This window comes from Salmo salar, chromosome 22 (genome assembly GCF_965601325.2).
Source record: "Salmo salar chromosome 22, fSalSal1, whole genome shotgun sequence".
Taxonomy (NCBI): Eukaryota; Metazoa; Chordata; class Actinopteri; order Salmoniformes; family Salmonidae; genus Salmo; species Salmo salar.
In genome coordinates this window covers 19,633,690-19,657,149 of record NC_138312.1, presented here as the reverse complement: position 1 = coordinate 19,657,149, position 23,460 = coordinate 19,633,690, and the positions used below count along the sequence as shown (strand labels likewise).

The following is a 23,460-nucleotide window of genomic DNA, read 5'->3' as shown; positions in this document are numbered from 1 at the left end:
TTAATATTAACGCTAATATTGAGTTACACCCCCCCCCCCCTCCCCCTCAGAACAGCCTCAATTTGTCAGGGGATGGACTCTACAAGGTGTCGAAAGCGTTCCACAGGAATGCTGGCCCATGTTGACGCCAATGCTTCCCACAGTTGTGTCAAGATGTCTGAATGTCCTTTGGATGGTAGACCATTCTTGATACACACAGGAAGCTGTTGAGGGTGAAAAACCCAGCAGCGTTGCAGTTCTTGACACAAACCGGTGCGCCTGGCACCTATTACCATACCGCGTTCAAAGGCACTTAAATCTTTTGTCTTTCCCATTCACCCTCACAATCCATGTCTCAATTGTCTCAAGACTTACAAATATGACTTTAACTTGTCTCCTCCCATTCATCTACACTGATTGAAGTGGATTTAACAAGTGGATTCACCTGGGCAGTCTATGTCATGGAAAGAGCAGGTGTTCTTAATGTTTTGTAAACTCAGTGTAGTTGGTCTGAACGCCCTATGCTGGTTATTCCAATGTGCTTCTTTTTGTGTGTAGACGGTGTAGGTAAGGCCACTAAGTCCATAAGGATTGTTCAAGGTCACAGTTAGAAACATAGCAGCTACATTGCAAGTCTTTGTCGTTCTATAGACCACACACCTGTAGAGAAGCTCATCCTCCCAATCTTTAGGGACTCTACAAAAGAGACCCTTAACAGTTTACTAATATGAATGAGATAAAGGAGGTATCAGAGGGTTGTGACTCCTCTACTTTCCTCTTACCCTGTCTCGTCATCTCTCCTCCTAGGGTCCCGTCCCCCAGCCCTCACCCCTGGCACTGGGCCCGGCTGCCCTAGATTCCCCCCAGTCCAGTTCTCCAATTACCTGCTAGTGAAAGCTGGGGGGGGGGGGGGGAGCATTGTGAGGGTGCCGAAGAGGATAAGAGGTCCAGACGCCCACTCCCCCGAGCCCTCCCAGGCATTAGTACTGAACTTCCCCCCTGGTTTGTAAATGGGAGCCCCAGATGAATGGGCTTGTTTGTCCGCAGACAGCAGGGATGAATTTGTCTGCCTCACAAAGGAACAGAAGGGCCTCAACACTGCCTGAACGCTACACCTGAATGGCACCTGAACACTACCTGTCCCAGGTGAATGCTGTGAATGCTGCCCGTCCCAGGTGAGAGGAGGTCTGACCTAATTTCGTAGAGGATCAAGGGGAGGGCGGTTTCCTTGGTGTCCGCACCTTGCAGCAGCCATTACTACCCAGGCCCAGGATTACCCCACTCAACAGTAGAATAGTATGCATGAATGGAGCAGAATGGAAATGGTTAGATGATTGATGCTAATTCTTAATGGTGTCAGTCTGAATTGAATGAAGTTCATGTGATTAGGGAGCTGAATAATGTTGGGTTTTTGTACCAGGTTTTTGTAATGCCTTTATATTATTCCAACAATAACGTCTCTATCTGCAGAGTCGGGGTTACTAGATGCCCAACACCATTCTGAACAGTATATAATCATAGGGGAGCACAACTTAATTTGCTTTCCAACTATACCAAGACCACAAGCACATTTCGATGGTCTTTACAACCTCTTTCATTACTGGCCTTCCCATTGTGAAACCCACAAGGAACAGCAATAATGATTTACCACTAACCACTTCTCAATGATATGAAACACTCTCAGTTTCTTTCCCTCTTTCGCTTTTCTTCTGTCGTTCTCATCATTGATCTCTTGTTATCCCGTCAATCACTAAAATGTTGATTTATACAAATGTATTGAATATGTCACAAATTAATATGAGGTAGGCTACCCAACTTTCTGTTTATCAATCTTGTACTACCCTTCCTTTGTCAGATTCTGGGTCTCAATCGGTCCTAATAATACTGCATAAGTATTTCCTGTTAGAATTTTTCTCTTCTCGTTTTTTTATTTTCTGTGTGCATCCAAGCTTAAGTGCAGCTGTAGCAGTTGCTGTATGGAGGTGGGGCATAGTGGGACAAAATTATGTGAGGGGGAGTACATGACTTATCATGCAATAAAAACAGGGCCAGTTCAAGGCATAAGCGACATAAGCTCGTCGGAGGTCATAGCGGTATTTCTTATAAGTGTCCGGATTAATGTCCCACTCCTTGAAAGTGGCAGCTCTAGCCTTTAGCTCAGTGCGGATGTTGCCTGTTACTCATGTCTTCTGGTTGGTATATGTACGTACAGTCAATATGGGGACAACGTCATCGATGTACTTATTAATGATGCTGACAAATCCGTCCTGTAGCTTAGCCTCCGCTTCATCGGACCACTTCCATATTGAGCACGCCATTGGTACTTCCTGTTTGAGTTTTTGCTTATAAGCGGGAATCAGGAGGATATATTTATGGTCAGATTTGCCAAAGGGAGAGGGCGAGAGAGAGCCTTGTTTGTGTTTCTGTGTGTGGAGTAAAGGTGATCTATAGCTGTGTTGACTCCAGTTGCACAGGTGACATGCTGGTAAAAATGAGGTAAGATACATTTCAGTTTCTCTGCATTAAAAACCCCACGAGAAGTGCTGCCTCTGGATGTGCATTTTCTTGTTTGCTTATGGCTCTATACAGCTCGTTGAGTGCAGTCTTAGTGGCAGCATTGGTTTGTGGTGGTAAATAAACAGCTACGAAAAATATACAGTTCAGCAGATGAAAACTGTTTTGGTAAATAGTATGTTCTGCAGCTTTTAATGAGGTATTCTAACTCCTTAGCATTAGAGATTGCGCACCATTTGCTGTTAACAAAGAGACACAGCCCTCCCCCTCTCAGCTTACCCAGAAGCTGCCGTCTGATCTTCACGATGCATGGTAAAGCTAATGACGTGTATATTATCCATGTCATTGTTCAACCACAACTCAGAGAAACATAGGATATTACAGTTCTTCTGGTCCCGTTGATAGGACAGTCTCGAAAGATGCTCGTTCAGTTCGTTCTCTAGTCATTGTACATTCGACAACAAAACAGAGGGCAATGGCGGTCAAGATGCTCGCCGACGTAGTCTAATCATGACGCCGCCTCGCTTTCACCGCCGCTTCCTCTTTGGAATCACGGGGATCAGGGCCTGGTCTGGGGTAACCATAACATACATAGCTGCTGACTCATTGAAGTAGAAATCTTCATCCAAATCAAGGTTAGTGTTTTCTGTTTTCGGTCATAGGAAATGATGGAGGAAACATTATGTAAAAAAACACACAAAATAGCAGAATTGCTCAGGAGCCTGTAAGACGGCAGCTATTCACTGCAGTGCCATCTTTTTACATGAAGTGTAAGACCTGAATTATTCATAGATAACATCATTTATATAGGAAGTATAACATTCAATGATGTGGCATGTACACAGGCAGGACTACACGTCCCATTCTTTAAAGCTCTAAATATAGTCCAGAATATACCCAGTTTTACATCCTCATGTCCTACTAGGGGTTTGGGGTAGAAGGGGAGGGTGCTTTTTCAGTTAGGCTAGTGTGAAGGTCAGACCCCACCCTCAAAGACACACACACACGTATCCAGTCCAGGAGAACTTTGTCTGAACCGAGCTGCACTTCCTTTCATCTTTCCTCCCTGTCTCCTTAACTCCACTCTGTGTGGGGAAATGCCAACTACCTTTTGATTCTGCTAATTCAATTTGATAGAAAAACAAATATATGGAAGGAGTGGGAGAGGGAGAAGAGAAATAATTGGGAGTGGGAGGGGTGGAGATGTTGTAGAGAGCCAGAGGAGGGGGTTTGTGGGAGAGGGGGGAGGTAGGTGAAGGCAGAGAGGGGTATACGGAAGGAAAGATATCTGGAGGATGAGGGAGGGAGAGTGGGACAGAGGGGACATAAAAGTCCCAGGTTGAAGTCTCATAAAGCTCTCAGAACTCTGATGAAGACAACCAGCATCTTCACCCTGCTCCTCATCTAAGGTCATCTTCCATCTTCAACTATATTTTTGGAGCTTTGCTGCTGTAGTTTAATGCTACCTTGGCGGTGAAGGTAAAATTAGCTATAAATACTTGCTGGTTATTATAGTTGTTCTGAAGTGTATCACTACTTTTGATCCTGTTATTATCTTTCTTAGAGAGATTCAAATTCCTGAAATGTTCTGTCCAATGTGGTTATGTCACCCCATGCTGATTTATACACATAGCCACTCACAAACGGTTTATTATGTACATCCACTCAGGTTTAAAAGGTGTCAAGGAGCCAATACTTCTGAAGAGGAACCTATAACTATCCCTAGATCAAACCCTCACTCTCGATGAGTATGGCGTCTGCTACCCATATCAGTGGAACCCTCTCCTTCCATGCAGCAGGACAGAGCAGCTGTCTCCTTCCCTCCCGTCTCTCCTGTCTCTTAGACTCTGGCAGACTGCTGTATTATTTTTGGGAGGACTTCTCTTTCCCTCTGGAGGGCCTCATTGAGGAGGGCTGGATCTCAGGCTCTCGCTCTGGGGCTCAGACATCTTTACACACACGTCACTGGAAATCACCATGTATTGGTAGTGTATGTGGTCAGATTCCCTGCCCCCCTTATAATGTAAAGCACTTTGAGCACTTTAGAATGCCCTTTATGAATACAAGACATTATATTCATTCATATATTAACACATTTTTGTAGCTACATGGCTTTATTTATTATAGACTAATGATGCAGAGTCATTTTTTGCCCATTTTACATAACATGCCAATTCCCATAGATACAAAGCTGATCGTACTACACAGGGTAACAGGGTGGGTAGTGTTATGGTCCAAGTTCGGATAGGGTGGCACTAGTTCTGTTTGATGGCGTCTGTCCAGGACCTGTTTGCCATGGCCGTGGTGTGTGAGGGCAGCTAGGCGGTCAGTGAGGATGACCTTGGATTGGCCCTAATCTGCCCGGCTCATTAGCTGCAGGCTCTGCTGATGGTTTCCTCTGTTCCTCCGTTTAGCTTGAGAGAGAGAGAGAGATAGAGAGAGAGAGAGAGAGAGAGAGAGAGAGAGAGAGAGAGAGAGAGAGAGAGAGAGAGAGAGAGAGAGAGAGAGAGAGAGGTCGTGTTTATACCTGGTTCTAACATGCAGCCTTGGTCCTGATCTTGTCCACATTCTGATTGTGTGTAGACGATTAAAAGATGCTTTGTGATCTGATTGTGATCAGTGTAAACCGTCAAGATCAGAACAAGACCAGGATGAAAGAAACATGTTAACGGCAGGTATAAACAGGGCTAGAGAGAGAGACAAAACAGCAGACGGAGGGAGAGAGAGTTGAGAGCTATTTCCTGCAGTCCTCAGCTGCAAGCACATCTGCGTGTGAGGGGTCCAAACAACCTCCCATGTGTTTGCTCACAGGTCGCCTGATTGCCTTTCCTTCCTCTTTTCTCTCCCACTAAAGACCTTCTGTCCTTCCTCTCACTCCAATCACCGCGCTGTGGCCCAGAGAGGGGCATTCTGGGAGAGGGACACGAGGAATCGAGATGCAAATAAGGGAGGAATAAAGTTTTTGTTCAATCGCTTTGGTGCTATTTTCACAAATATGTGGTGAATTTTCCAAACTCTTAGCACAAAACTCCAAACTATTAATACTTGTAACGCAGCAAGTACTATATTCAAAACCATTTATTGTGCATTCATTTTGTTATGAGACATATTTTACTGCACAGCCATTGATCCAAACAATAACTTTACTGTAAAATACCATATGTAAAATACCATAAGAACATCGATTTAATCACCAAAACACACAACAACCAGTTAATTCAATAGAAAAAAAATCAAGATACATGTTTAAAAATTCTCCTTTGAATGCAATTTGCTGTACTGTAAATTTCTGTACATTAATTACACTGTTCACATTAGGCAATACTACCCACTAAAATTGACTGAACATCAAATTTCCACTGAAGACATCTTTCACAATGTATTCAAACAAACTAAATGAAAGAAACTAAATGTTTGCATCAAGCTTGTCTTGAGTATTTGGCTATAAGTTCTCATGGAAATCGCAGTAAATGTCCTCATTGTTCATGCACCTGGGGAGAATGCCTGACATAGGTCTGGATTGAAATGATGTCATGCCTCATCCATGGCCTGAAGGAGGGTGGTACGCTCATGGGGATGGCAATCATACATCTTCCGTCTATATTGAAGCTGTGTATTGTATTTTACAGTATTGGTTGTACTTGTGTGTTGTAGTGGTCCTGTACATTGCTTATTTCATAAGAGCATGGCCCTAGCAACACCAGACTTGTGGACTGTTTTCATGTTGGATAAAACCGTCTTCTACGTAAATTGTATATATTACAGTATTACAGTACTCTTTTTGCCAGTACAATTTTTGTGAAGCAGTGTGAAACAGGCAAACCACTTTAAAAGCTGTAGGTTTACCAAATAGTTAAGTGATTATCAATTAAGAGCAGTCGGATTAAGTAATAGTCAAATGTATTTTAACAGATGAGAAGACAATCATATCAAAGGTAATGGGAGCATTGCATTGTGAAAAGCAACTGACTTTATATGAACATGTATTCCAATGTGAAATATGTATTTCTAGATGAAACACTGACTAAGTTTGGTGAAAAAGGGACTGTGATTTTGTGTGTCGTACTTAGTCAATTGAAAATGTGCTTAGAATTTTTAAACAACTGCCTTGTTTTGTACTAAGTGTTGTGAAAATGTACCACATACTGTACTTGTGAAAATCGCACCAAAGCGATAGAAAAAAACTGTAATATGAACCGAAAATGTGTATTTCTGTAGGACATGTGTACGCGTTAGTGTGTGACGTGGGAGCCCTGTGCTCACCCTGGGTTTGGAGCCTGCTGTCTGGGTCACACTGGTGCACCCTGGGGCCTGAGCTCCACAAAGAAGCCTTCTATAAACAGCAGCACATCACTCAGGGGAGGAGCACAACAAAACCATTACTGCGCTTTGGGGATCATAGAGCTGGCTTCATTACATCTGATATCACTTAGAAATATAGCAGAAATCAGAACCTCTTCCCCGACACTGGAATTCACACTGACACTCCAATAGACAGAGCGAGAGACAGTGAGAGAGAGACAGAGACACGATACAGTTCACGTTTCAAGGACTCAGTGACATTATTTAGTATTTAAACTTTATTTCCTTTATTTTGTGAGATGGAAAAATGATAAAAACGTACAGCTCAGGAACAATGTCTCGTGTAAGATAAGTCTGTGTTCTTTTCTTTACATAATAACAATGAAATTATAATCGTAACAATATCCTTGTGTTCTGAAGAAAGCAAAAAGAGTGAAAATAAATTATCATAACAACTAGTATAACATCAATTATAACAACAATAATAACAATTATTAACTTTATATAAACTTTCTGTTTGCTTGCTTCTTTTTCCCAATAAAGTCCAGGGGGACCAGGTGGGTGGTGTGTATTCCAGCATGTGAGGGGTAAGGGGTCAGTTGTGTGTGTGTGTGTGTGTGTGTGTGTGTGTGTGTGTGTGTGTGTGTGTGTGTGTGTGTGTGTGTGTGTGTGTGTGTGTGTGTGTGTGTGTGTGTGTGTGTGTGTGTGTGTGTGTGTGGGTGTGTGTGTGTGTGTGTGTGTGGGGGAGGCTGGTTCAGAAAGTCTCTCATACCCACGGTGTCAACAGTCTGTCCACAACAGCCAGGACAGAGGCGGAAGGGAGGGGGGGAGGGGGGGGGGGGGGGGGGGGGCTGGTCTCATTACACTACAGAGGTTCAGGAGGGGAAAGCAGTGGTTCTCCTAATACCTCACATATTTTCTCTCATGGGGTGGGAGGGGTACCAAAGTGACTCAGTAAAAAAAGGCAACTTAAAGGGAGCAACTCAACACGCCCACGTTCCACTTCACCGTCGCCCTCTCACGTTCTCTCTCCCTTCAGTCACGTCTCCTCTCCATCATTCTCTAAATGAGGCCAGGCAAAACAATGTCCTACTGACAGTGAGCCCAATTCCCCCTCTAGAAACAGAAGCAGTCGTGGTGATGATATGGTGGAGGGGTGATGGAGGGGCTTCAGGAGGTTTCAGTGCTCAGCCCAGGCCGGCGACCGTCCAGAGTGATGGTGAGGATGGCCGAACGAAGGGTGGATGGGAGTGGGAGTGGGCAGCATGTGTCCGGAGTGGCTGAAGGGGGGAAGGTGGCCCATGTGGGTCATGTGTCCAGCCAGGCCGGGGCCACCGCCGAAGGGAGAGGACTTGTCATGCATGCATTTGGACAGCTCATCGTAGCCATCTCCGGACCGCTTGCCCCTCTTGGACTTGCTGGACATCTTGCGGTTTCGTGTCTGGATGCCCTCCTTCTTCATGGTCATTGGCCTGTTGACCTGTGGAGAGGCCAGGGAGGAAGGATGTTAGCTAAGGAGTAGTCAGACAAGCCTTGAGTAATATAGTTAAATAAAGGTTAAAAATATATATAAAAATATATATAGGCTACTACATATAGGCTTCATGTTAATATTATGTGGGTTTCAAAATCAAATAGTCCACCTGGGGGTGGCAGGTAGCCTAGTTGTTAGAGTGTTGGGTCAGTAACCAAAAGGATGCTGGATCAAATCCCTGAGCTGACAAGGCAAAATTCTGTCGTTCTACCCCTGAACAAGGAAGTTAACCCACTGTTCCCCAGTAGGCTGTCATTGTAAGTAAGAATTTGTTCTTAACTAACTTGCCTAGTTAAGTAAAGTTTTTTTTTTAAACTGTGTTTCTTTTTTTTTAACTGTTCATAACTCAATTATTAGTCATTGGACATTTTCTTGCACTCTTAGTGATTTTATAATCAATTATGTCAAGTGTAATTCGTACTTTTAGATCATTTAGAAAACTCCAAACAACTATGATGGAAAACATGTTGCCTTCTTAATAAACACGAGGGGGAAAATCTGATGTGCCATAAATGTTGTGGAACAGATTTAACAGGCATTGGATGATCAAGCCACAATAAAAGGCATGAGCCTGTTAGGCTATTGTATATAATTATCTCACTAAACATGAACACACAGGACTGGAAGCCATGCTGGATCTGAAAGGGCTACTCTCAGACAATTTCGCATCAATGTAACTGACGCGTTACCCTGACATCAATGTAACTGACGCGTTACCCAGAATGACAGTCCCACCCTCTAGCCTCTCCTGGGAGTAACACCCCCCATTGAAACAAAGATGGATTAATAAAAAGGGAAAAAACGACCGCGGGTTCTGCTTCACAGGGAAAGCAGGCTTTGCATCTCTCGCCCCCGCTCCTAAATCGATACAAGCTGTCCGCCCACTTGACCAGCTCGCCCCGCAGTTTCTATGTAAGCGGTTAGGCTACTTACGTTGTGCAGTTTATAGTAGAGCCCGCAGGCGTTGCACACCGGGTCGCCATTGCCGTTACGCCTCCAAAGGGTGGTGGTGGTGGTCTGACAGTTAGCGCAGCAGGTGCCAGCTCGTCTCGAAGCGGACTGAGGAGGAGAAAAAGGCAGAACGTTAATAGGCTACATTATGAATAAAGCCATTCAAATGTTCGCTGATTTGACGATTGTATTAGCTTAGGCAACAGAGATCAACGAGGAAAGTGAACATGACATGAATACGATTATTGAAATTAACTACCATAGCCATGTAGGCGTAGCCTAAGGCATAGCCTAATATAGGCTAGGCCTTTACATTTCAAATGTTCATTCGGGAATTTTGCCTATAGGATATTTCTGCGTTTAAAACTTAAAACATCTCGTTTTATAGCCTATTGTAATGTCCCACTCTCAGGGCTACATTCACAAATAACTTCAAAGCCAGGCCAGCGCCTGTTAGACTCATGAAATTGCTTACAGGGAGTCACATCTGTATTTGTTTAATTGAATATATTCTGTGATTTACACAAGCTTAATTCAATGTTCCAATTTGTGCAATGCTACAAAAGCTGTTTCTCTGAAATGCGTTGTTTCTCTCTTGTACCAATTTCTGCTGTCATAATTCATTTAATAAAAAAATTAGATAGGGCTCATTAATAATTTATACCGTCTCTACGCATGATTCTCCCTTCCCTTGATCCAGAGAATCAAACGACTCGGACTATAGGCGTCTATAAGACCAGGACCCTGTCTGCCAATGCGCTTTGTGTCCATTACAGATCTATTCTTCATACATAATAAGAAACATTTAGGCTCACAATACAATAACACTACAGCCATGTATATTGCATGTAGGCCTATCGATTTATTTTAATTAATTTTGGGTTTTATGACAGTGGTTCATGCAAAACATCCCGAATAAAAACTAGGATGGCGACGGACGGAATTTAAAAAGCAGACAAATAGAATACTACTACAACAAAAAACACATCGCATTCCGGCGCATAAAGCTTGAGCCAGTGCCAACCGAGCATGACTAGCAAACAAGAGACCAAGAACATAAATACATTTATTTTCCAATCCCCACCACCATCCCGCCCCTCACGTTCTCTCTCTCTCTTCACACATAACTGGGTCCTATAGTGTTATGATAATCGCTTTACAGTATATTGTAAAAGTCTGGCCTGCCGGGTCCATACAAAATGCAGCGGTATTTGTTGAAGGCGGAAACACCCGGGAGCCTGGCTTCCTTATCGTGCCGGGGCAGATATCCGAATAGGAAACAACTGGATGCCCTTTGAACAGAACTCTGAAAACACTTGAGTTGAAAATGCAAAGCTGTGGCCACAGACCGACAAATGGAAAATGTAATGGACTTCTCATCGGGAGAACGAGTCAGAGGCGCGCGTATTTACACCAAGCTGCGCTAAAATGACTTATAGCCTACTTGTTCCACTAATGCTGACAATAACGCTAATACAGTCTGTTACAATATATTTCAAAAAGACAGTTATAGAAATAAAAAACAACATTCGCAATGTTCTCCATCCCATTACATGTATCTCAATGGAAGAAAACCTAGGCAAAGACAAACTCAGGCGACCATTGCAATGTGTTAAACAATTATGATATTTCAAATGGGCCACCGCGTGGGTTAGCCTACACCTGTAAATTAAAACATTTAACAACACGAGTGAATTGGGCTACAATTTGGTGATCCAACTATTGCGTCTTTGGAACTGCATGACTGGACGGATGCATAACGAGTGTCCATTTAATTAGATAGTAAGGTATTAGCTATTGATTGAAATATTCCCATTAGCCCTATGTATAGTAGTATGATTTAATTATGTCAGAACAAAACTATTCAGATCTAGCCCATACAGAAATGAGATGTGGCGGGTAAACCCTACTGATCATTAGAGGTAAACAAGGTAGAAAAGTTCCTTATATAAATCAATTAAAATATGTTTTAGCAAAATGTAAGTAACGAATTCAAAGTTTATATCAATCTAAATCCATTGCATATTAATGCGTAAATGTTTGGAGCTACCCAAAAGTTAGCATTTGGAATGTGCCTTGAACTGCCACTGAAATGAAGTCACTTCTCACAACTTGAATGTCTTAAAAAGTACAAGATGTTAAGTAGGCCTATCCTATACAATCAAAATGATGAATCCTAATCAGAGGTCTGAATATAAAATTAACAAATAAACCTTTTCAAAATAATCAGGAACCAGTATAATTTGGGGAAAAAATGTATTGTAATAATAACTTGTAAATTAAACATACAATAATAATTCAGCCCACCTGAGACAAGGAAAATATATAGGCGTATGTGCATTAGAAATAACAGGGCTCAGAATAATCCTTGCTCTTAAATGCCTGTGCAGAAACACTGGACAAAGTATTTGTGTGTGTGCACTGTTTTTCACTCACTTCAGCATGGTGATAACCAAAGCAGCATGGGCATTGGGATCAGTGACAGTATCAGCAGTATCAGCACTAATGATAGCAGTTAAAATGGCAATAGTAGCAGTATTGTAACAGGCGGTGTAGGCAATCACCAGGGGGTGCGAGGGACAAACAATTCCAGGAAGATCATAGGGAAAATACAACTTTCCTGGAATTGTCCTGGCGGTATCTGCTTCGTGCTCTATTTTGGCCCCCTTTCTCAGATGTGGAAGGGTAGACGGGAGCGAGATGGGGACTCACCAGTCTGCGTTTGGGCTTGATGAGAGGTCTGTTCTGGCCGTTCATCTTGTGGTACAGGCCGCAGGCGTTACACAGGTAGTGGCCCGTCCCGTCCCGCCGCCACAGCGGGGTGGAGGTGGCACCGCAGTTGACACACTCGCGCCCCTCTGAGCAGAATTCAAGTGGAGGGAAGACAAAGGAACATTTATATAATTAAAAAGTTCACACTCCATCAAAAGCTAAACAGTAACAGATTCACATTGAAAACAATAGCCGCCAGGAGGACACAGAGGAAATCAAGAGCCTACTGGACACACTCTTCATTAGTAGTGTAATATGAAGTCCAAGCCCCCCCCCCCCACACACACACACACACACACACACACACAAACACACACACACACTGGGAGGACAGTGTCTCTGTGTACATATCAGTGTGCAGGTGTACCAGCCAAAGACAATCCCATATGACTGTCATTTGTACAGTTTGGTTCAGGGCGAATCGCCATGGACACAGACACCTGTATGTAAAGTGATCCAGGGTAGGAAGCCCAGAGACAGCCAGGACGTGTCCAAAGGTGTCCAAACAGATGAATGTGAGACACCATCAAATTAGAGCTACATAATTCATGTGCTGTGGGCACACATGAGAGGAAACAGAAGAGTGTGGTGCTGGTGGTGGTGGTGGTATTAAATGTGGGCCTGACCACATTGTGGTCTCCAACAAATAGGTGCCCAAATTATAGCTCAGTATCACTTTATACCAGCCCGGTTTCTATGTTTCCCTTTACTCATGACTTTTGAAATTATTTACAAAATCTTTTCATTGTTAGGTTTCTGTTTGTGTGCCTGGCAGCTACTGTGACCCATTTAGTGGTGACCCTCTTCTGGTGTGTTCAGGGTTCAAGTCTTTTCACCCACTTCTACATCTTCAGCTGCAGAAAGACAGTGGGTGTTGTCTGTCTCTCTCTCTCTCTCTCTCTCTCTCTCTCTCTCCTCTTACAGGTTGCACTGTGATATAATGCACAGGCTCAGTCAAATGGGCCGTTGCTGAACCTCGACCAAAATGGCCTTGTTTAATTCATGTCTCTCTCTCCCTAGAGCATCGTGCCTTTATTCCTATTATAATGTCAGCAACACCCATAGTCCCACCTAAACCCGAGAAAGGGATCTGCTCTGGACAATGGCAACGCTCCTTTTGAAGTGTATTCTGAGTGTTTGACTCTCTCTCCCTGTTTTGTCAGTCCAGCAGAGGCACCAGTATCAATACAACATCGCCTTCCAGCTCCAAAAATACAAAAGCTGTTGAATTGTTGTGTAATTTGGGAAGTTCCTTGGGGAGAGAACACTGAAATCCCACTGGCCGAGAGTATAGTAGAAAGACTGAGGCCATTGCCATTCCAGGGAGGAGGTATGTAGGTGAGGGCTAGTTTAAGGTTATTTAAACAGGAAGCCACACTGTTGTGTAAGGTAGGTGCTGACTGCTGAAATGTCAATGTGGCATTTCATACAACAATCAATCAGGGCTCCATCAGACTTTGGGACTGATAAAGGAATGGCAGGCCTTGTGCGAGTTACTGATTCTGGATCTGTAAGGGAAGCTTCAAGTTCATGTGTATTTCTCTGTTGTGATAGTTACAATGCTCTTGCACAAAATAATCCCTTTAAAAGATTTGTGGATACCGTTTTAATTAAAACATTTGCATAACCAATCTCCCATCCACAAATGATTGAACTACTGAGCATACATCAGATAATAACACTTTGATCTGTAGTGATAATCCAAATGAAGACAGTTGTTTGCTAATATCTCTATACACTAACGAACAGTTAGTGAGACTCCACATTCAAATCATTTTTGGACACCAGACCCACAGCATAATTAACTTTGAGTTAATTAGTCTGAGCAAAATGTAATGATAAATGTCTCCCTATGAGCTCATGTGATGGCTTGATTAACTATGTAATTAACGATCTAATATTTTCATATATTTATCTGAAGGTGATGTGCTCTTTTCGGGAGAACCGAAACTGCTATAAGAGTAACGGTTATTACTGCAATATCATAACCTTATTATCAATTATTATTATTGTATTATGACTTTGTTGTCTTTGATATGGTCATTACTACTAGTGTTAATCATCCTTTCATCTCCCTGGGCTTGATTCTTTCTCACTATCTCAGCGCACTGGGCCAAGGCCATGCCTAAAAACACAAACAGCAGGGCTCTGTCGCCTGTGACAGCGCGTCCCGACAGCGCTTTGTTAGTATTGGGGCGAGCAGTGGACGGTGGAGGTCGTGATTTGTTCACTCAAGGTATACAGGATATGGCAGGAGTCGCCAGAGCGTCGTGACTCCTGCATTTTTTAAGCTTCTGCCAAACAAGGGCATCGGTGGCATTTATTTTCAGCATCCAGCCAACCAGCCAAGATAAACATAAACACGACCACATTGAATATGGTTTCAAAAGAATGATTAGGTTACCATTCGTGCAATTTTGTAATAAAAAAACGTTATTTTTTAAATCTGATAGGCCTGTCAGACATGCTTATTATAGGCCTAGGCCACGTAGCACTTTCAACAGGCCTACTAATAAAAACATTCACAATAGGTATTATTACATATTCTATTGAAATATTATTATATTCAGCACCCTCTTTATAATAATTATGCCAACTAGACTATAAGCCAAATTATTGACAATAAATAAATGTTTCACGTTGAAATCCGTATTTTCATTTTGGTGATTGTTTGACTTTAGGCCGTTATCTCCTTGCCTCGACTCAAAAGTGTTTAATCATGTTCAAACCTGAATATTTGCGATTCAAATATTAGCCGTTTCATGTCAAATGCTTAATCATTTCATTTAAGTGGACGGTGTTTACAAGTGGTGACGAATGCGATGGAACAGAGATAAGAGCCACTGGGACAGGTTTGGGAAGGTGAGAAGCGCTGCGGGTAAAATAACCTGAGGTTAACAGCCACTGTTCGACAGTGAAACATTTACAGGACCACCCAATCTATTTCTTGAAGATTAAAGCATTCATACCCCTACAAGTAAAATACATTTAGAACAAGCTAAATGTTACTTATTGTTTGGGCCCTGACAGAAATCCATGCGCTTCCAAAGCGTTTTGACAAAACATAGGCCTGACACTGGTTTAAAATGTCCTAACATGGACTCCAAATATTTGTATACCTTAACATTTCATAATTAGGCTATACAAGACTCCTTATGTGCAGGGTACGTTTAGGAATAGACTTATGAAACTCACCTGAGCACGACCGGGCTTTGCTTTTACACTTCGGCGTAAAGCTGGATGAAGATCCACCCAGCAGGCTACCGGGGTGGAAGAGACTGCCGCCGTATTCGTGTGGTGTTGGGAGAGAGTATGGGTAGGTCGGGATGGGGTGGTGTGTTGCGGGAGTTTGGGCACTCATCGAAGCCAAGCTGTTGCGGAGAGGACTGCAACCCTCCAATTTCATTCCTTCTGCCAGTGACACTTGGTATTTGATGGACTCCTTTTCGTCCATTCTTGTCGAGGTGGAGGTTGGAGAAGTAGGGCCGAGGTCCGGGGACACGTCTTTGGGAGGCGTAGGAGGGAAACTGTAGAGATGGTGCGGGCTGCAGTGTGACGCAGGGGTGAGGGAAGACACCGGAGCAGTGCTGGAGCTACTACTGCAAGGGTAGCCGGAGCTAGCAGGATGCATTCCTGGCTTGCTGAAGTGGCTGACCGCCCATGCGTTATGGTGGTGGGCAGCAGAGAGGGCCGCTTTCCCGCTGTCAAGCCACGGAATGCCGGGACTGTGGATGAGGTGTGGCCGGCAAACCGGACTCCCAAGGCGAGCTGTAAATAAGAAATATTATTTTATTTTTTTTCTAATCGAAAGCGATGTGTCCAGTTCTATCACACTGCGTAAAGTGCTGTCTCCTCACCTGTTGATGTCAATTCCAAACTATTTAAACTCGACATTGAGGTATACTTTTGTTAGTGTAAAGGTTATTCAAATAGCCTACAGGGCACCGACTTTAAAACCACGCCATTTCACAGTCCCCAGCGAAATCTAAAACAATAGTTAGGCTACTACAGTTCCGTACCATAGACTACTTGACAAAAATATTTACAGATGTAAATGTTTACGCTTGTTGCAACACAATCTCTTATTGTCGAAAGCATGTATGGGAGAAAGAAATCCACGGGGAGAAAATGGGATCAGTGTAGAGGCCTCGACTGAACTCCTATTTGCCTATGGTCATTGCCTGTTGGTCGCTCAGTTCCAGATCTCGGACTAAATAATGTTATTAGTAATTTTGCGTTTGGATTTTATATCCGGGAAGTGCCTCTCTCTCTCTCTCTCTCTCTCTAGAAACCCCTGCTTCAACAGAGGGGTTAAATGACATACTTCCCTTTCCTCTTGCTGTCTCTTGCTAGAAATTCTCGTTTTATGAACCCATGCCGTGCGCCAGAGACAGCCACGCGCATGGACATCTATGTGTTACAGTATTTCAGTTGACATCATTTATGTTCTCACATATTGAATAAAATACCGTATATAGATTTGTTTTTAAATACAAGGTTCTGTATGGACGACTTTTTACTGGTAATGGAAAAATGTTCTGTGCCAAAGGTCTTTGTGCATTAAACATCACACAATCAGTTATGGCAAAAATATAGGCCTACCGTCGATTAGTTTTAAAGCAACAGCCTGGGTGGTTGGATACATGTTGTCTTATTGCACCCTCTCACAATGACCTAAAGGCTATAAAGCGGACCTAATTAATACAGTTTAGTCACAAGGCTGAGCGCGTCTTACCATGTGCCTGGCTGTATGTAACCCTGGCCCGGGAGTTGGCATAGTAGGGGTTCCCCTGAGAGTCCAAGTGGTTTAAAAACACATCCACTTCGTCTGGGGGCAAAAGCGGCGCCATGGGCTCCATGTAGTTGTGGGCCAAGCTGTGGTGATGCGAGTCCGGGTGCTGCCCATTCAACACGGCGTGATGATGCGCCATCCACCGTGATTGATCGGCTGCGACTTCCATACCTAAATCGTCGATAACTTTATCCAAGATATCACCGAAACGTCGTACTTTTTCTGAAAATACAAGTTATCTTTATGTGGTCCTTCTCCTGGGTTAAGCACTTTTTACAGTCCCGAAATGTGGAGAAAAGGATGGACGTAGTGATGTCATACGGGTTTTCGGCACACTCTCCTTAAAGGTTCTTTGCTTCAGAAATAGAATCCTTGATCCGTTTTATTGGCTCTTACTGACACCTGAAATGAAACACAACAACATTTTATAATTTAATACACAACCCGATGCCAGACTCTTTTGCACAACTCCTTCGGCGATGTATGCAAAATATAAGAGATTGTTGTTTTCCCTATATTTTCAATCATCCCAGGAGCATTGTATAGCCTACTGACGACCTTTTACCACAAAACTGTATTTTTTAAAAACTACTTACAGTGTATTGCACCATTGCTGCAATGTTAAACTCATAACACATGCATCCAATCTTATTCCATTGGAGAAAAAATATTTATTCTGAATTTACCTGTTGAAAGTTTGATCTATGACTACGATCAGCTGTTCAAACACACTTTAATCTCTGAAACGCCTGATCCGTGAGGTACCCGGGCGCACTTTCCTACTGAATTGTGGCAGTACACTGACGCGACTGGCGCCAGTAAATTCCATATCAAGCGAGCCGGGGCGGAGTCAAGAGCGAGCAGTGACCTCCTGTAAGCCAATCACAGATCAGTATAGCTGCAATTGGCTCATGTATCCCAGCTCTTTCAGTTCCCATTCGAAACAGTAATGCCCCGGACCAAAAAACTACAAGACATATCAATCAGCGGTGTAATTTCTCGGGGGACTTTTCTCTCTCGTGAAGCTCGCAGAATGAGCAATTTGCCCCTGATAATGTCTTATTTTACCAACACTCAGAGACGGACAGCCCAGATGGAGGCAAATTGAAACTGTAAATTGTAAGCCGTACAATTTCTGTAACAGTCAACTAGGCCTACATTATCTGGCAAACGCAGTAGCCTATAGGCTGTTGTCACTTAGCCTTGCATACCACCTTGAGATTGTTTTGCCTTTAGATAACACAACATTATATTGCTAAGTTTGAATTCAAAGTGGATGCCAATGCTATTTTGTATAGGCTAGTTAAATGAAACCAACCAGATTAGATGTTCAACATGTTTAGTGGGCTAATTGAAATGCTATCAAACATCATAAAATAATTAAGCAGTCTTTTGGTTATTATTCTGTATTCAACAGTAAAGTGGTTGGTTTTCACATCTGCCTTGTTTTACAGCATAGGCCCTTGTGGAGAACTGCATCGGCAGTTTGGACACATTTTACAAGGATTCTATATGCCAATTATGTAAATGTCTTGTAGAACAACACCAATTGCAAGTGTGAATGTTCACATGAACCTGCAATGCATATAAACCCAATTTTCAGTCCCTCTAGGATTAATAGGAGAGGAGCCGTTTATGACTTCGAAAGTGAGGCCATTGTTGTGAGCGCCTAATTGTCTTAATTAGTAGTCACGACATTCCTCTTGTGAAAACATTGGTTTTGCCTAAGATCTAGAGCAGTCAACACTTTTTGCATGTTAATGGAGCCCTTTTTCTCACTTGGTGGTACAGACAGGGCGTCAGGCCCGCCTCATTTGTGTAAAACCAATTGGTGACCATTAGCGACACTTTGTTAATTCTTGTTTACGTTCACCTTATGGCTGAAACAAGAAGGCTTGTCCACCACAGGCATAAAGACAGAGTGTCGCCAATAACCTTTTATCAAGTGCGCCGGTATAACCAGCTAGGCTTTGTCCTACAACCGCTCTACATACCCAAATACCTGTCTGCATACCCAAATACCTGTGATTTATTTCAAACCAGGAATAGATTAGAAGGACTCATAAGCAAAAGCCTATTGAATAATAGGCTACCAACTGAACCTCCTAAAATGTAGTCTATAATCCAGCTCTTGTTATGAGGTTATTAGGTTTAGCCTACAAGTAGTATTTTATTATAATGTGATGAAATACTGTAGCCTACACACTTTTGCACAGGTATTCTATGGGCCTGTCTGTACCTGATCAAAATAATACGGGGAAAGAGCATCCAGGAAAAAATCGCCAGTCAAGACGTTTCGTGCCATACATCACGATATTAAATACTAAAAAGAAAATGTTTGAATGTCTTTTTTAATAAAGAATGTGTGTGTGTGTGTGTGTGTGTGTGTGTGTGTGTGTGTGTGTGTGTGTGTGTGTGTGTGTGTTTGCGTTTGCGTGCGTGATTGACAGACAATAATTGGACGGAGCTCGGGGCCCAGACTGGCCGCCTCTCTGACGCCCCGACTAGACGTCACAGAAAAAAAATCTCAGCGCATGGACTTCACAATCGTTCCAAAAAAGCCTCGAGATCAGTTAGGACCAAGCTTTGTTTATTCTGATAGAAATACAGTGTTATTTTGGCCAAGCCTAAATCAAATAATTACATACTTAGGCTACTATACTCAACCTGTGAAGAAAAGGATGCATGAATAGCTTAACGCAATGTTAGAACGAGGGCATTTGGACAGTTTGGGCTTTGATATGAGGATGTTTGCAGGGTGTGTATGTTGGTGTTTGTGTGCGTGCTTGCGCGCGCGCGAGAGTGTGTGTGGCTTGGCATTCAGTCATTGGCATCTGGTCAGGGGCCATGACATGATGAGCTCAGCTCTCTGTGCTTGTCAACTTCTAAAATCAACAAATGAGTGTATGTGGGGTCATAACACACCCAGGGGTTTCCCTATGTAATCACCCGAATAACAGACATTCTCCTGAAATGAGAGCTATAGCAGCTGAAAATGTCAGGTGTAGCGAGGACATCTGTCTTAATAAATAGGTTTCTTCGAAATCATTTACAACTCTGTCAATTGTCATTCATTGGCAGGTCAAGTTACATAGATTTCAAACAATGTTTTCTGTGGCACTTTGGTCTAAAGTACAACATAGATATTCCCTAAAGATATTTCAATGAAAAAGTACAGGACTGCATTAAAAAAAGAATAAAAAGCATCAACACAAGAGATCTTTCTAAACTATGATGCATCGATTTAACAGCAATGCAACGACTACATGTTTTCGATGTAAACCAAGAGGAAATCAAATCTTGCCTTGACCAAACCCTAATAGTGATCATAGCAGGTCATCTTTTTTCCCCCTGACATCACCGCTGCTGTTTGTCTGTCTGTGTGGTTGTCTGTCCTCGGTGCTGTGCTCCTCTGTACCGCAGCCCGCTCTGTGCAGTGTGGCTGGGCCTTGGTGGGTCAGGCCCAGCAAGCAGCCTCTCCATTGTTGTTTTGCATGTTTGCCAAATGGATTACTCAGCGGGATTTACCCCTCTGTAATTTATACCTTCATTAATCCCATTTGTATCTGTGCTGGAACAAAGGACGGGATGATGGGTTTGTGTGTGTGTGTGTGTGTGGGGGGGGGGGGGGGGGGGGGGGGTCCACGCTCAAGGACATAGCAGCATTGTCTCACAGGGGATGCTATCCTACTAGAGCAGTAGAGCCCTTGGATGTAAGTACATGAACCCTTCCTTGCTGCCTATGGCTGAGGGAAAACATTTATTCCCATAAGAAATGTTCATTGGCTATACATGTCATTGACAGGCATTTGTTATGAATAAGAGGCAATACGATGGTAGCAAAACCATGTCAATTCAGGATGCTTTTTCTCTTCTGCCATAGGTTTGTAGGCCTATCTGTGCAGCGGTCAGCTTTAAAGTCCTACTCCAGTCTCATTTTCACCCCATTTAACACCTGATTTACTTAACAAAAGGCACATCTCATGTTGAAGATATCCCTACGACCATTGCTAAGGTAAGGTGAATGACCCGGACCGTTGTTATTTATTATTTATTTATTATTTAACCGTTATTTAACTAGGCAAGTCAGTTAATAAGAACAAATTCTTATTTACAATGAAGTCCTACCAAAAAGCAAAAAGCCTCCTGTGGGGACGGGGCCTGGGATTAAAAACACATGACAACAACATGGTAGCAACACAACACGGTTATTACTGAACCAGAGTTGGTGTACGAGCAACAGAGACCATTCCAATAATTAACAGGTGCTGCTATGAAATGAGCTTGCCTTTCTCTACCTGTTTGTTCCCCTTGCTTATGGTCAACATCCATCATTATTCAGAGGGGTGAGGGTGGGGGATGGGGGGTGGGGATGGGGGGGGGGGGGGGTAGAGAAAGCCACAGAGGGGTTTGTGAAGATAAGCAGAGCTGGGGAGAGGAGAATGACACAAACCAGCTGAAGCATTATTGTCCTTTACTCATGGGTAATTACATCGAGCACAGGGCACTGGGGGCTATAGAGTAGACAGAAGCAGACAGCTCACAGCCCATCCTAGTGGAAGTGCGAACCCAGAACAGGGTTTCACCCTCATATTAAACTAGATGCATTAACTGTTTTCTGAGTTGGTGAGTCTGGCTACTGTATGTTCAAAGGAAATGTTCATAGTATAATGGCCCATTATTGGATGGACTTCTGTACATTTTGGCTCCATGGACCTCGCTGGCCTTGATATCGTTTGAGAGTGTATTTATATTAGGTCTAAGTGATCATCTTGACCACACTTATCTGAGACACACACACGCAGAAAAGGGACGCTTAACTGGTATGGCATGTGAGGTGACTGATAGGTAAGGGGCCACATGCTGAGTTTCGAGTGTAAGTGTCATTTTTATTAGCTGATGACAGTCTCACGAGGGCAATAAATCTGCCTGCTCGAGACAACAGTCCCGCCCTTGTTTCTATTCGACCACTGAGACCATGACGTTACTGCCCTTTCTTGTGATGAAAGGGGGTTGGTTACTGGAGTCTTAATGCGTTTGAAAGCACAGGTGATTAGTGGATACATACATCGTCATCTCAATACGAAGCTGCAGGAAGCTGATGTTGATCTCACACCCGTGATTGGTTCGCCTAGATCTGCACAATTCCACAGTTCCATAACCCAAGGCCACAGCAATTGTCACGTTTAATTAAAGTTCAATTGTGATGAACTTTTTAATACTTCACGAACATCTAGTAAAAAACAGACCACATGAAGTCAGTTCATTCAACTGATTGGGCTGCTCGTAATAACACTGTTAAACCATGAAGAATTGAATCTAGACAAATGATAGCCTAATCGATGGTGCGGAAGGTATGTCTTTGGGAGGACCTTAGCTCGACCAGATGACTTCATGTTCAATGCATCACATTGTGTTATATTCCTGGTTTATACAGCCTAATAGTTACAAAGACAAGTAATAACGAATACTGAAAGGAGCTATAGCATACTGTTTCTATGCATTCTATTTAGTCTGATTTAAAAAAAAATGATGTTATTGTTTTGCAAGCCAGAAAACCGTGCTTGATAGTAGTAATTATAGATGTTACGGAAGTGCATGCAGTACATAAGCAGAAGATAATAGCAGAATTAGATTACATGCTGCGTAACGAATTCTTATAAATGGAAGACTATATGATAAACACATGAGAAACTGTTTGCATAAAATACAGTGAAATTGTAGTCTATTGTTATTATTGTGATAGCTTATAGGCTCTCTTGTTCTTCCCACATTCTAACACGGCTACTCCGTGACGGTGCCACTCCAAGTGCGGTGCCAACTAGGGCTCTCTGTAGCCTATAATGTGTGCAGTCAACGATGCATCATTATGAGGCAAGTATATTGTAAATGATATATAGGCAGATGGATAAAAAAAGAGCTTTACGCTTGGATAGCCTACTCTCACATATTTAATTTCAGTTGATGGACAACTAGTCTTTCAAGATGTACCCCAACCAGTAACACGATTGCAAGGAATTTACAGCATGTCTGAATAATTCCAATAACAACAATAGTAAATAGTAAATAATGAATATCTCTTACCATCAGACTGACTCGGTCCTGCTCTGTCTGGGAGAGGAGTAATGAGAGATTCAGTCCGGTAGCCTATAACCGGTTCTCGGTTTCGCCTGCCTGGCACTGCGTGGTTCTCGCTGACGTTTCCCTATTATGCGCAGTTATGGGTGGTGGACTGCCTAAAAATCAATCCGCGTTTGTTGGGGATGCTGCTGTGGAAGCTGTGTCCCTCTGTCCCAAAAGAGTTATGTCAGCTGGCAAGCAGTTTAGCACCCCCCCCCCCCCCCCCCCCCCCTTCTCTCTATCTCTCCCGTTATCTCTATTTCCCTTTCTCTCTCTCTCGCTCTGCTCTCCCCCTTTTTCTTTCTATAGCTCCGCTGAAAACGAGAAGAAAAAAACTTGATAGACATTGGAGACATGTATGTTGTTATGGTGCGTCAACCAGTCCCAATCTTGTCTTCCGGGTCGTGACTTCTTTGAGCATTTTGATATGGATTTTGAAGGAGGGGACGCACGGTATCTAGTGTTCATTCCTAAACCCTTTTAATCATAAGGTTTA

General features: G+C 43.0%; 1 protein-coding gene across 4 annotated transcripts; it reads right to left on the bottom strand.

Moving 5' to 3' along the window:
- Window positions 1-7,055: 7,055 nt before the first annotated feature.
- LOC106582928 (GATA-binding factor 2) lies at window positions 7,056-23,136 on the bottom strand. 4 transcript variants are annotated; one of them, XM_082967416.1, is made up of 6 exons: window positions 22,929-23,136; window positions 16,788-17,246; window positions 15,248-15,820; window positions 11,993-12,138; window positions 9,263-9,388; window positions 7,056-8,275 (listed from the first exon to the last, which is right to left on the bottom strand). In XM_082967416.1, exons 2-6 carry the CDS (start codon window positions 17,011-17,013, stop codon window positions 7,976-7,978), a joined length of 1,371 nt encoding a protein of 456 aa, XP_082823542.1. In that variant the 5' UTR covers window positions 17,014-17,246; window positions 22,929-23,136; the 3' UTR covers window positions 7,056-7,975. The 4 variants fall into 4 exon arrangements, with proteins under 4 accessions (XP_082823542.1, XP_014022034.1, XP_082823541.1 ...); XM_014166559.3 differs by lacking the exon at window positions 22,929-23,136 and adding an exon at window positions 17,531-17,672; XM_082967415.1 differs by lacking the exon at window positions 22,929-23,136 and adding an exon at window positions 17,441-17,639.
- Between the last annotated feature and the right edge of the window lie 324 nt (window positions 23,137-23,460).

Coding starts and splice junctions, on each gene's coding strand:
- LOC106582928 (XM_082967416.1), bottom strand. CDS start 17,013: ATGGAAGTCGCAGCCGATCAATCACGGTGGATGGCGCATCATCACGCC. Junction 15,821..16,787: donor TACATACAGCCAGGCACATG/GTAAGACGCGCT, acceptor TCTTATTTACAG/CTCGCCTTGGGAGTCCGGTT. Junction 8,276..9,262: donor TCTACTATAAACTGCACAAC/GTAAGTAGCCTA, acceptor GCCTCTCCACAG/GTCAACAGGCCAATGACCAT.